The sequence below is a fragment of the Salmo trutta genome, chromosome 19 (genome assembly GCF_901001165.1).
Source record: "Salmo trutta chromosome 19, fSalTru1.1, whole genome shotgun sequence".
In the NCBI taxonomy this organism is placed as follows: domain Eukaryota; kingdom Metazoa; phylum Chordata; class Actinopteri; order Salmoniformes; family Salmonidae; genus Salmo; species Salmo trutta.
The window spans coordinates 5088124-5102365 of NC_042975.1; the positions used below are offsets into that span (position 1 = coordinate 5088124).

A 14242-nucleotide genomic window follows, 5' to 3' on the forward strand; every position below is an offset into this window, starting at 1 on the left:
TGTGTTACATCTGGATTTGATGTTCTATACATTGTAGTGACAATCCTATCGGGCTATGATTTGGGTTTTGAGTGGCTTAAAAAAAAACAGGGCATATTATATGCGAACTACAAGATGAAACCCCTTATTGACAGAATTCAAGCTTAACCATGATGACAATGGAGGTTTGTGTATGTACTGTACCCTTGGTTGCTTAATAATTACGTATAGCCTACTGTGGAAAGAACCAGCAAAACGGATTTTTTTCCTTTGGACTAAATTATTTAGTCTGCAGAAAAAGTAGTTGAAACTATTTCATGGTCCATTGATCAATTTTGCTACTTTCCAAATAGTGTTTCGGGTCTTTGGAGGAATAGTGTATGACGTAGCTTTACTGCGCATGCAAATAATAGAACAAATTGATATTGTGAGGAAATTAGGTGATATTACAATTGCGAATGTATTCAAGAACTGGCGTAAACACGATGAAAAATGTAAGTCATAATTTGCTTGGAGTTGCTGCAATTCCCTTTTGGAGTACCGCGCATGCGCAGTCTGTCCCCTGTACCTTATTAATTTTTAATGGCAATGGCTGCGTTTCTCATCTAAAACCTCTCCTGCAAAACAACAAACCTATAAATACGACCTTTCTTTACACCTCTGACAAAAGGCGTTATCGATTTAGTAATAGTAATCGATCGATTGTGATCTACGAAAAATGGATCGGCTGTAGAATTTGAAGATAGAAGATCTGTCATTTTTAACCCTTTGCATTCCATGATCCACAAACAATCGAGGTACAGTAATTGCTTTGGTTTTATGAATTACTTTAATTTGCCATGTTTTTTTTATGTTATCGAACCATCAATTTCTGAACATATTACTTGTATATGAGCGTGTGGTAAGTGATTTCCTAAATTTGTTGCGAAAACGAAAGCTTTTTTTGTGTGTGTCAGGATTGTCTGCAAAATACAACGAACAACTAACTGATTTAATATATTTCGCTGAGAAAGAGGGTAGGCATTACTAGGCAACTGTGATGTGGGAAAGGCTAGTCATTTTAACTCCCATTGTAACATTGAGTCTTTATCATGACGAGCTGCACCACCCCTGCACGTTCAACGAAGCTAGCATTGGATGTTGACAATAGACCATTACAAGAGTCAAGATATTCTATACTTTTATAGTTTTAATAATTCATTATGGGTGCAGTACAGAAGTTGTCTGTCATTTGAAGTGTTCTACACCAGCATTGATTTGTAACAGAACAGCCGAAACACAATATGCCACTACTGACTAGCCAACTAGTTTGTGGATGAGACTGGAATAGGATTCCTGTGTCTACTCTAACTTGCGTTAGCGTTAGTCCTGTAAAAAAAAGATTATTCATTACATTTGAAGTAGTTTTGCATTTTCTCAACAATACATCTCGTCTATCCCATTGTTTTCTCCAGCAGAAGATGATGCGTCAGGTGACCAACAACAATGACTATTGCATGAGTGGCAGGCCGTCATGCCTGGCAGAGGATGGCCGACACCCCACCAGTCACTTTGACCTATGCACTGCCCAATCCAACAAGTTCTACCAAGCTTCCCCACCCCCTCCCTTGCAAATGACCTTGCCCCCTCTACCCCTGCCACCCCAGAACACCCTGAAAACCATGCCCTGTCAGAGGCAGAATGGCCTCAGTGAACCTCACCCCCAAGCTGTTGGAATCACGAACAATGAAAAGCCAGAGGACTCCAAGAAAAAGAAAAATCCGGGGAGGTCTGGAAGGAGAGGAAGACCTTCGGGGACCACTAAATCAGCAGGTTACAGGACCAGCACAGGGAGGCCTCTAGGAACCACCAAGGCTGCCGGGTTCAAGACCAGCCCAGGGAGGCCCCTGGGAACGACCAAGGCAGCGGGATATAAGGTCAGCCCTGGTAGACCCCCTGGCAGTATCAAGACCCTGTCTCGCCTCAACAAACTAGGCTATGGTACGTGTAGCGCCGCAGCATTCCCCTACACTATGATGAACAAAGGCAGCCTCTGCGAACCCTCGTGCAAGGAAAAGGAGACCAACGAGTAAAGTCCTACTTTTCTCATGGCTTGTTGGAGAAATAAAAGGCCGCATGTCCTAAGTGCTGTCAAATAGAGGGGTTGTTTGTACCGTTTCCCTGGTTGAGTGTACAGATGTACTATTACTGGCATGTGCCTCCTCAGTGTGCATGCTTCTATCCAAACCGGATTTCTTTGTAATATAGAGTATAGCTTATACACTACACTGAGTGGACAAAACATAAGGAACACCTTCCTATTATTGAGTTGCCCCCCCCCCCCCCTCCCTTTTGCCCTCAGAACAGCCTCAATTCATCTGGGGCATGGACTCTACAAGGTGTCGAAAGCGTTCCACGGGGATGCTGGCCCATGTTGACTCCGATGCTTCCCACAGTTGTGTCAAGTTGGCTGGATGTCCTTTGGGTGTTGTACCATTCTTGATACACACAGGAAACTGTTGAGTGTGAAAAACAGCAGCGTTGCAGTTCTTGATACAAACCGGTGTGCCTGGCACCTACTACCATACCCCGTTCAAAGGCACTTTGTCTTGGCCTATCACCCTCTGAATGGCACACATACACAATCCATGTCTCAATTGTCTCAAGACTTTAAAATCCTTCTTTAACCCGTCTCCTCCCATTCATCTACACTGATTTGAAGTGGATTTAACAAGTGACACCAATAAGGAATCATAGCTTTCACCTGGATTCACCTGGTCAGTCTACGTCATGGAAAGAGCAGGTGTTCTTAATGTTTTGTTTATTCTCAGTGTATGTGATATAGGTATAGCTTATACATTATGTGATGAAGAAATGCGGGTGTACAGTACACTAGAGTAGTTATTGTTTGACATGAGAAAGTGAACATATTATTTCCCACTGAACTTCTTCCACAGAACTGTAATTCACCTAAGAAAATGATTCCTGTTAATCCAATCTCTATTGTTTGCAGTGTCTTTTCTCAATTAACTAATACAGTATGAATTTTATGCTGACGTTAACAGTAAAAATACAGAACTATCCCTTAATTAGGATGTTATGAGTCTACACAAATGAATTTATATTTGAATTTGAACATGGGGTATAACATTGTTGATACAAATCACAGCAGATGGTCAGTCTTTGTTGTTACTGTCAGAATGGCTACGTATTGAGGCTGTCCTACTATGAAGTCTCTGTAGATAGTTTTGTACTGTTTAAATGGCTATTGTTTTTAAATCAACAGATCCTGAAGGTGCTATGTATCTCAGAATGTATTGACATAGTTTCTATTACGGCTGCAGAGCAAACTATTGTTTCATATCAACCACTCTATTAATAGGTCCACACGTGACTAACATGGCCCGGGGGTGCGTTCAGCAGGACTTTGTTCAACGTTCAGATAGAAAAACAGCATGTAGAACAAACACGCCTCTCTGACATGTAGAATAAGGCCTTGTGTCAGCTCTATTTCTATCTGCTCGGTCCCAGAACGTTTTATTTTTATCTGCTAGGTTCCCTAACATTTTATTTCTATCTGCTAGGTTCCAGAACATTTTATTTCTATCTGCTAGGTTCCAGAACGTTTTGACTACTGAATGTGACCTGTTGCTGGTGTCACAGTGGTGTCTGTATGTGTTGGTCTAGTACTACACCAAATATGCCAGCACAATTCCTCACAGGAAGAGATCCTCCAGTCCGTTTCGTTGGGTTCCCTTCGTACTAAAACACAACATTTTACACCATTTGAATTATTATTTGCCTTATAATTTGAATATCAGACAATCAGAAACTAGTGTCTCTATAGGTGCGGAGTGTTGTTTACCTGTTACGTTTGATTTACTTTTGGAATTATTGATCATTTTTGATAGCTATGAAGAATACACATCAATATAGTACATGTCACTGTAATCCCAATTACATATGAACATTTCCATGCAGTTAAAATAATAGAGGCATACTTGCTTCATAGTTTTTTTGTGTGCTGTAATTTCTGAGGGGAACCCATGGGATGTTTTGGAGAGTCAAGGTATTTTTGAGTAGGGTATATTTTGGGGGGGCTTCTTATGGGAATGGCTGGGTTATTGTGTTTTGTAAATACCTGAAACACTTCCTCTAACTTGGTATTTTTTCCCCTGTTTTACCTCGGAGCAAGGATAGTGTCAGCTGTCCTGTGTTGTCAATTTTCAGTGCAATGTTTTGTGTTATGATTTATTCTCTATCACCATCTTGAAGAAGAATAATAATAACAACTTGTATAGTGCTTTTCAATACAAGTTACAAATTGCTTTACATCATAAAATAATACTATTCTTTCAAATATGATCATGTTTATTATTGAATTGTGTACAGCACTTGAGGCCTTCTCATTGAAGACCCACACAATAATTGATGCTTTGTCCATTGGAGAGATTAGTTGCATTTGGATGTAAAATAAATTATTCCTTTTTTATTGAATAATGATGACATAGGGTACTACTATGTTCAAATCAATCTACAGTGTTGTATCATCTTAACCAAAGAATCAGATGTTTTCTGCCTTCCAGTTTGAGATGTTTAAGTGAATGCATGCTAAAGTAGCCCATAACAACTAATCAGATCTTTTGGACAAATATAAAAATGAATCCTCTTAACATATAAAATTCTGTAACTTGTATTTTGGAGAACCCCCCCCCCCCCCCCCCCCACGTATTTAAATCTGATATATATACTACAGGTATAATCAGTACAATTGCTACTCAATTTCTGTTTGAAGTTGTATACAGTACGAACCCTGCGCATCAAAGTACATGCATTATAGTTTTTGAACACAGAAACAATAGTTGCGTAACTAGTCAAAAAGCGAAGAGCTTTTCATTTTGCATTGCAAAACATTCAAAAGCCTTTTAGGTAGTGCTTATGTAGCAATGTTTTATATTACATTCACTGTTGATTGCCATACAGTATTTCACAATATTATAATGTTCTACTGTGTTATTACATGTATTGTAACATACCATTCCCTTTACTGCGATGGGTTAGGTATTAACATTATAAAAACTAATGTTTGGTAAGAAATATAAATATATTAGTTCAAGTTCACAATGTTATTTTATGGTAAAATGGGGGGGGGGGAATTGTACATTCTGCTTTGGTGTTTTGTGAATATTCTTGTTATTCATGCATAGGTTACACCCATGTCTACATAAATGCAGGTTACATAAGAGTATACTTGATTTCTATACCAGAGTCCTCTATTTGAAATACTTGCTTCATCACTCTGCTTGAAATATGTTTGTGAACACAAAGTTTTATCCACATGGGGTATTCATTTTATTGCATTCTGTCTGCATCAAATGCAATAATGCATTGATAACATTGAGTTAGTTGCACTTCAGTTATAGGACATTTTGAACATTTATCTTGTCAACCTTAATCTTGTATATTTATCTGAACCTTTATCTTGTATCATTAGAGGCAATCATTTACTTGTAATTACTTAGGCCTATCACTGCATCCAATCAGTCCAAAATATGAAACGGACATTTTTTTTTTAGATGAAAAAAAAAACATGAATGGCTGGGAAGATTTGTTTTACCCATTTGGAAATTGATGATCATTATTAATCATTTCTATGTCAAACTGTTTACATGGGGTTCTCCTTTACTGTATTTTTTTCCCTGACACAGTTTCTGCTAGATACCCGTGGATCTGTTGCAATATCTTCTAGCAACTTATTGCGACGACAAACTTCCTTCTCAGAACGTTTTACTTCCTTCTGAGAACATTTTATTTCCTTCTCAGAACGTTTTATTTCCTTCTCAGAACGTTTTACTTCCTTCTCAGAACGTTTTATTTCCTTCTGAGAACGTTTTACTTCCTTCTCAGAACGTTTTATTTCCTTCTGAGAACGTTTTACTTCCTTCTCAGAACGTTTTATTTCCTTCTCAGAACGTTTTACTTCCTTCTCAGAACGTTTTATTTCCTTCTGAGAACGTTTTACTTCCTTCTCAGAACGTTTTATTTCCTTCTCAGAACGTTTTACTTCCTTCTCAGAACGTTTTACTTCCTTCTCAGAACGTTTTATTTCCTTCTGAGAACGTTTTACTTCCTTCTCAGAACGTTTTATTTCCTTCTGAGAACGTTTTACTTCCTTCTCAGAACGTTTTATTTCCTTCTGAGAACATTTTACTTCCTTCTCAGAACAATTTACTTCCTTCTCAGAACATTTTATTTCCTTCTGAGAACATTTTACTTCCTTCTCAGAACGTTTTACTTCCTTCTCAGAACGTTTTATTTCCTTCTGAGAACATTTAAGTATTTATTTCAATGGAATTGTAAGGCCCATGCTACGAACACATTGTAATCACTATGATAGGAATTTGTATTAATTGTTTTACTATCCCTGCATGATTGTTGAGTGTTGAAAGTTGTGTAATAAACTAATTATAAATATATTTATTGAATGATAGGCTGTCATTAGATGTATCGTGCTTCGCAATACAGCCTACATTGGGTGTGTATACTAGATTATGCTTTACAATATGATATAAACATTTCAAAATTATTCTGATTTCAAACACAGCCCAGTATTGACAAAATGTCTTCTTCCTCTGTGGTATTGACCAATTCCAAAGCATAGAAATAGAATACTTAGAACAGACATCCCCTTTCAAGTCAATGACGGCACAAGGGACTCCCTAAAAACACGGCACTTTGATTAAGCTACGACCGGAAGTGACTTTTCGTAGCATGTTAGGAGAGCATTTTCCCTAACCATTTCCCTAACCTTCACTTAATTATCCTAACCTGCTACATTAATTCTCCGAATGGGTCAACGGGCGGCCATTGTGAGAGTACCTATAGCAATGCTGGTGGATAAAGGCAGATAGTTCACTCATGCCGTTTACCATTAAAAATGGTCAGTTCCGGTCTACTTAACGGGGTGGGTCTCCCATAGACACCAATGCAATAGCAGCTGGGTCTGGTCTACTTAGTTAATTGACTTTCATTGAATCAGAAAAAAACAGTGAGTGGGTTGTCGCTTCCTGTTCTGTCGCTGCCCATACTTTTATTTTTATTTATTTTATTTCACCTTTATTTAACCAGGTAGGCAAGTTGAGAACAAGTTCTCATTTACAATTACGACCTGGCCAAGATAAAGCAAAGCAGTTCGACACATACAGCAACACAGAGTTACACATGGAGTAAAACAAACATACAGTCAATAATACAGTAGAAAAATAAGTCTATATACAATGTGAGCAAATGAGGTGAGATAAGGGAGGTAAAAGCAAAAAAAGGCCATGGTGGCAAAGTAAATACAATATAGCAAGTAAAACACTGGAATGGTAGATTTGTAGTGGAAGAAAGTGCAAAGCAGAAATAGAAATAATGGGGTGCAAAGGAGCAAAATAAATAAATAAATAAAATACAGTAGGGGAAGAGGTAGTTGTTTGGGCTAAATTATAGATGGGCTATGTACAGGTGCAGTGATCTGTGAGCTGCTCTGACAGCTGGTGCTTAAAGCAGGTGAGGGAGATAAGTGTTTCCAGTTCCAGAGATTTTTGTCGTTCCAGTCATTGGCAGCAGAGAACTGGAAGGAGAGACGGCCAAAGGAGGAATTGGCTTTGGGGGTGACCAAAGACCATGGTGCTTGCCTACGGAGCTGTGAGGGGAACGGCACCTCCATACCTTCAGGCTCTGATCAGGCCCTACACCCAAACAAGGGCACTGCGTTCATCCACCTCTGGCCTGCTGGCCCCCCTACCTCTGAGGAAGCACGGTTCCCGCTCAGCCCAGTCCAAACTGTTCGCTGCTCTGGCACCCCAATGGTGGAACAAGCTCCCTCACGACGCCAGGACAGCGGAGTCAATCACCACCTTCCGGAGACACCTGAAACCCCACCTCTTTAAGGAATACCTGGGATAGGATAAAGTAATCCTTCTAACCCCCCCCCCCCCCTTAAAAGATTTAGATGCACTATTGTAAAGTGGTTGTTCCACTGGATATCATAAGGTGAATGCACCAATTTGTAAGTCGCTCTGGATAAGAGCGTCTGCTAAATGACTTAAATGTAAATGCAAAGAGATATACCTGCTGGAGTGCTTGCTACGGGTCGGTGCTGCTATGGTGACCACTGAGCTGAGAGATAAGGGGGGACTTTACCTAGCAGGGTCTTGTAGATGACCTGGAGCCAGTAGGTTTACGAGCAAAGCACGATGTAAAAGCAGGAAGTGTACCCATCAATCTGTGCTGTGATTTTTTGAAACAACTCAACTGACATTGCAAAAAAATACATTCCGTTGCATAAGCCACATCAGTTAGCATCATTTAAATGAACATTCTACATTACCATGGAAATTATTGCATTACAATACCAAGCAGACATTGTGAATAGACCCATGAGTTTAACAGTCAAATTGCCAGGGTTAGAGGTTCCAAGGCCATTCTATTCATTCTATTTCTATGGTCCGACGATGGCATGATAACGAATGCATCGCTATATATTTCCCGTTATGGTGTGTAGCGCCACTGATGCCATCTCCATTTTGAAGTAGTCCATTTTCTTCACAATTGGCTGATCCCTCCTGATGACCGAGTTGGACATGACTCTATCAGGTTGGATCAGCAAATGAAGTTGGGAGTCCCACCCAGTTGACGACATTTCATGGTGGAAGCCCTCAATGGCGCTGCCCGTGTTAATACCACAGATAGAACAATCAGGGTTAGTTTTAAAAAGTATTTGCTAATACCACACCCAATACGGTATTTTGGCCACTAGAGGCCTTTTTCATTCTCTGTGAGTCAGAAACATACAGTCATTTGTCAGAACTTGTCATTGGCAATATTCGAGAGCATCAAACCCGTGATGAAACATGGGAAAATTGTGACTGACTGATCTACAAATCATATTGAGTAATTATTTACGATGCAAGGTGATTTGCAGATCAGTCAGTCTCGACTCGCCTTTCAAATCGGCTACAATATCAAACGTGCACAATCTCTATGTATTGACCCGGACGTTTTTACAGTAGTGCATCGCTTGACATTCCGACAGCGACTCACAACATTAGTTCCACTTATTATAAATGCCCGTAACTTATATATATTGTTGTAGCTAATAGTAATTATGTCCAGAATATCAAATAGGCTCATGTTGACATGTATTGTATGGTTTACGATTTATGTTTCTGAAATAAAGAAAGCATCGTCAGTAACAGCTCAAGGTAAGAGAAGGGGACGCCAGCGGTTAGGTAGTGTTAGCTGATGTAGCTAGTTAGCGAGCAAGCTATAACGTTAACTGTTTAGTTTCAACTATAAAGCCAGCAAAGTTGACAGGTGACAGGCTAACTATCTTACTACTTGCTCTTGTGTAAAGGAGTCCAAAATGTTACCTGGTCACATAACTCTAGCTATATTTTTGTTTGTTACATAGTTAGGTACATGTTTACCCCCCAGTATCTTGTGCAGGTCAAAAATGTTCTAACGTTAGTTGGTTGTCAGAGAGGGAGAGGCGAAACATATTCCAAAATGTCTGGTCGTATTTGACAAGCAAGCACATGCAAGCTGGATCAGTGGTATATATGTGTATGATGGCTCTTATTCGTTCTACCTCGTCTACCGTGATGGTGTATTCATCTGTTTTAATAGCCTAATTATTAGAACCAACTGAACACATCTAGTAGGTTGATTTCATAATGTTGTTTCTACAGTTACAACTTCTGAAATAATGTAATAATATTTACCTGTTTTATTTACAGAGAATGATGAAATACCAGAATTCAAGTTCTCTGAGGACATGGGCTCTGATATGGAAAATATTCCCAAATTTGTGGGAATGGAGGACCTTGAGTCTCAGCCAAAGAGGCAGTACAAGACTGCAGAGATCGCAGACGCGGTAATGGGAACCGAACTACCTGTCGACCCAGCAGGAATCGAGTCACTGATCCCCAAGAATGTGAAAGACTTTCAGACGGGGTTCTCGCCACTCTGTGACGATGAGGCAAAATGTCCCTCACCTTTGACCCAAGAGGAGTCCAAGAATGCAGAACCCATGGAACCAGTCATTTTGGGGATGGTCCACGTAGACGCCATGGCAAATGAAGAACCGAACTCCACAGAAACTACAAAGACTTACAAAGTCAATTGTGATAAAAGGAACATAACAGGGATGGACAACTTCACAGTGCAGGTCCTAAATGCCTCACAGGTAATCATATATCTGGGTTTGTTTAACTATATGGAAGTGTGCCTGAAATAGTAGGTCCCACTGCCTTGATACTCCCTAGACCGGGGTGTCTGAAACACAGTCCCGCGGTGTCTGAAACACAGTCCCGGGGTGTCTGAAACACACTCCCGGGGTGTCTGAAACACACTCCCGCGGTGTCTGAAACACAGTCCCGCGGTGTCTGAAACACACTCCCGGGGTGTCTGAAACACACTCCCGGGGTGTCTGAAACACACTCCCGGGGTGTCTGAAACACACTCCCGGGGTGTCTGAAACACAGTCCCGGGGTGTCTGAAACACAGTCCCGGGGTGTCTGAAACACACTCCCGGGGTGTCTGAAACACACTCCCGGGGTGTCTGAAACACAGTCCCGGGGTGTCTGAAACACACTCCCGGGGTGTCTGAAACACAGTCCTGGGGTGTCTGAAACACACTCCCGGGGTGCAACAGTTTGTGTAGGTTTTTGTTCTAGCTAAGCTTGATTTAACTAATCATGGTGTGGTCCAGACTGGAACAAAGGCCTGGCACGCACTGCAGCCATTCAGGATCTGGTAGAGACACCCCTGCCGTAGACCTCAAAGATAACTTATCTATGTCCAATGGGATTCCCCCCCCCCCCCCCCCTACAGGACTTGATGGAGTTCCTGAATGTAAACGGCACAGAGTGCTCTCTGGTATTGTTCTTCACTACCTGGTGCCAGTTCTCTGCCAATCTGGCACCTCACTTCAACGCATTGCCCCGTGTCTTCCCTGGCATGCACTTCTTGGCACTGGACGCCTCCCAGCATAGCAGGTAAACTACCAAAGTACTTTACACCGGTGCAGGGCTCTCCAACCCTGTTCCTGGAGCGCTAGTCCTGTAGGTTTTCACTCCAACCTTAAACTAGCCCACCTGATTCTAACAATTTAGCAGGCTGATAAACTGAACCAGGTTAGTTACAGCTGGGGTTGGAGCAAAAACCCTACAGGAGGGTAGCTCTGCACCAGTGTATCAATATGTCTTCATTTGTATCCAACACAATGAGAAAGGTCACGTTCGTTTTCTGTCGGTGTGTTGAGCGTAACAACAACATGTTTTCTTTCTGTAACGCGTTTCTCTCCAGTCTCTCCACAAGGTTTGGAACTGTAGCAGTTCCCAACATCCTCCTGTTTCAAGGTGTGAAACCAATGGCCAGATTCAATCAGACTGACAGAACCCTGGAGACTCTGGTGTCTTTCATAGCTAATCAGACAGGTATGTAAACCAAGGCAACGAGGCATCAGTCCCCGATCATTTAGTATTGGATGTATAATATTTCAAAATTAAAGACAGTGCAGGATAAGACCTATATAGTAGGCGGTGTTAGAGGAAGGCCCAAAAAATTGTCAAAGACTCCAGTCACCCAAGTCATAGACTGTTCTCTCTGCTTCTGCACGACAAGCAGTACCGAGTGCCAAGTCTAGGTCCAAAAGTCTCATTAACAGCTTTTACCCCCAAGCCATAAGACTGTTGAACAATTAATCAAATGGCCACCCGGACTATTTACATTTACCCCCCCCCCCCCCCTTTGTTTTTACACTGCTGCTACTCACTGTTTATTATCGATGCTTAGTCACTTTACCCCTACATGTACAAATTACCTTCGCTAACCTGTACCCTCGAACATTGACTCGGTACCGGTACCCGCTGTATATATAGCCTCGTTATTGTTTTGTAACCTTAATGTGTTTTAATTTAATTTTTTACTTTAGTTTATTTTGCAAATATTTTTTTAACTCTGTATTTCTTGAACTACATTGTTGGTTAAGGGCTTGTAAGTAAGCATTTCACGGTGAGGTCTACACCTGTTGTATTCGGCGGATGTGACAAATACAATTTGATTTGGTGTTGTAAGCCGTAAAGCCCCCATGCAGTCTTTGTAATTTTATTTTATAAATCATTGCTAATGAATCATTGTTTTATTTAATGAAAATAACTCCAAAATATATTTTATCATTTATTTTAATCAGCCAAATTTGGCCCTTGTGAAATGCTCAGTCTGATTGTGTGGGCGTTGGGAAACACATTTGAAGGTATTTACAGCCCTGATCGGCTGATAGGATTGTCTAGAGCCCACCCCTTACCCAGATGAACAGTCATTGGTCTATTATAATCAACCACATTGTGACATCATGATGTGGGCCAAAAGTTCCATCCCACCTGAACAGTCTGAAATTCCAGGCATTTTCAAACAGCTTTTACACAAAAAGGAAATTATCATAATTTTCACAATTTTAGAGTGCTATTTCGACCTCCATAAATCAAATCACAGTGTGGAAATATCATAAAAAAAACAGGAAAATCTAGTTTTTAACTGCACTGCCCATCTAAACTTGGGGACTCATCTGCTTGTTCTTGTCACTGATGTGAAATCGCTAGCTAGTTAGCGGCGTGCGAGCTAATAGCGCTTCAAGCGGTGATGTCACTCGCTCTGAGACCTTGAAGTAGTTGCTCCCCTTGCTCTGCAAGGGCCGTGGATTTTGTGGAGCGATTGGTAACGATGCTTCGTGGGTGTCAGTTGTTGATGTGTGCAGAGGGTCCCTGGTTCGAGCCCAGATAGGGGTGAGGAGAGGGATGGAAGCTATACTGTTACATTCTCATAAATGTACTTCCAATATTTGAAAGACAGGTCATTGGAATTCATTAAAACTGTTTTTCAATCTGTCTCTTGAGGTTTCGAAGTGAGCCCAGATCAGAATGTAACAGAGGAGGATTTATCTGGACCTCTTCCCAATGTCCCAGTGAAGAGTATTGATTGGCTGCTGGTGTTCTCCATCTTGTTCATCTCCGGCTTTACCACCTATGCCATCCTACGGACTGACAGCATCCGCTGGCTCATCCCAGGCCAAGAGCATGAGCACCAGGACTAATATACAACCCAGAGACTGTAAGCCCTGTGAATAAAGTTCCTCTCAACGTGAGAGTTGTTGGACATAAGTGTGGTAAATCTGGACATGTATTCAGAAAGTGTCTCAGATAAGGAGCGCTGATCTAGAATCATTTTTGTCTCCGCTCATAATGAATAAAATTGGAACAACCTGATCCTAGATCAGCACTCATACACTTGAGACCCTTTACGAATACGGACCCAGATTTTGGAGACAGCCCAAGACACAGTGCCATGATGGTTGTCGCTGTTAACTGCTGGCTTCGCTGTAACATAGCTACTGTGATATGGATATACATAATTGTTTGCAGAATGAATTACCCCTTGGATGTTTGAACACACATGTCCAATGAGTCAGAGTGACATGCTTTTTATTTGCAACTGTTTTGATGGTGTTGTGATTAAAAGTGTCAAATTAAACATGTTTTAAATGCAGGGTTTAACCTAGCCCTTGATCATGACTTTTCATTACATTACACATAAGAGTCATTGGACTTAGTCGTATTCTGTTAAGAGTCCCAATCTGTCACTCATACCATCAGTCACCTAATCACCCCCAGTTTACAATTGGCTCATTCATCACCCTCCTCCCCTGTAACTGTTACCCAGGTTGTTGCTGTAAACGAGAATGTGTTCTTCGTCAATTTACCCGCTAAAATAAGGGTTTCAATTAAATAAGAGCCCAGATGCTCGGTCTGAACATTAACACGCAGCGCTTGCGTTAAGGTTTTGGAAGCATAAGGACCATATCTTTTATATCAGATGCTAAAAAAAAAACCTAAAGGTTAAATTAATACAACTTTTTTTTTTTAATAGGATTAGTGTTCTCATATCTCCATAATACAGCGCGTTTACGGAAGACACCTGTGCTAATTAGCTGTCTAGCATGCTGCTAACGCCTGTGTGTATTGGAAGGCCGCCAGAAACGTGTTGTCACTGAAAAACGTTGGCTGCAACTATGATAAAAGCCGGTTAAAAACAGTGTACACAGTAGCTTTATATTTAGCATTTGTAAAAATGATTTTTGATGTTACTAGAACCGTATTGCAATTGTGAATCGATTCTGAGTATTTTGCTGTTTTGGCTGCAAAAACCAGTCTAACCCCTGAAAATAACATATAAGATCCTT

At 40.8% G+C, this 14242-nt stretch overlaps 2 protein-coding genes across 5 annotated transcripts; both read left to right on the plus strand.

The window, feature by feature from the left end:
- Positions 1-36: 36 nt before the first annotated feature.
- LOC115153874 (UPF0461 protein C5orf24 homolog) lies at positions 37-2100 on the plus strand. Of its 4 annotated transcripts, none has more exons than XM_029699503.1 (2): positions 37-164; positions 1434-2100. In XM_029699503.1, the coding sequence occupies exons 1-2, from the start codon at positions 150-152 to the stop codon at positions 2049-2051; spliced, it is 633 nt and encodes a 210-aa protein (XP_029555363.1). In that variant the 5' UTR covers positions 37-149; the 3' UTR covers positions 2052-2100. The 4 variants fall into 4 exon arrangements, with proteins under 4 accessions (XP_029555363.1, XP_029555365.1, XP_029555364.1 ...); XM_029699505.1 differs by lacking the exon at positions 37-164 and adding an exon at positions 246-776; XM_029699504.1 differs by lacking the exon at positions 37-164 and adding an exon at positions 250-776 and having other exon boundaries at positions 1437-2100.
- A 6907-nt stretch (positions 2101-9007) lies between these two features.
- Positions 9008-13560, plus strand: txndc15 (thioredoxin domain containing 15). The gene is made up of 5 exons (XM_029699507.1): positions 9008-9206; positions 9741-10189; positions 10837-11000; positions 11311-11441; positions 12900-13560. Exons 1-5 carry the CDS (start codon positions 9110-9112, stop codon positions 13094-13096), a joined length of 1038 nt encoding a protein of 345 aa, XP_029555367.1. The 5' UTR covers positions 9008-9109; the 3' UTR covers positions 13097-13560.
- The last annotated feature ends 682 nt before the right edge of the window (positions 13561-14242 follow it).

Coding starts and splice junctions, on each gene's coding strand:
- LOC115153874 (XM_029699502.1), top strand. CDS start 830: ATGTTATCGAACCATCAATTTCTGAACATATTACTTGTATATGAGCGT. Junction 881..1,433: donor TACTTGTATATGAGCGTGTG/GTAAGTGATTTC, acceptor TGTTTTCTCCAG/CAGAAGATGATGCGTCAGGT.
- txndc15 (XM_029699507.1), top strand. CDS start 9,110: ATGTCCAGAATATCAAATAGGCTCATGTTGACATGTATTGTATGGTTT. Junction 10,190..10,836: donor AGGTCCTAAATGCCTCACAG/GTAATCATATAT, acceptor CCCCCCCTACAG/GACTTGATGGAGTTCCTGAA. Junction 11,001..11,310: donor GACGCCTCCCAGCATAGCAG/GTAAACTACCAA, acceptor GTTTCTCTCCAG/TCTCTCCACAAGGTTTGGAA.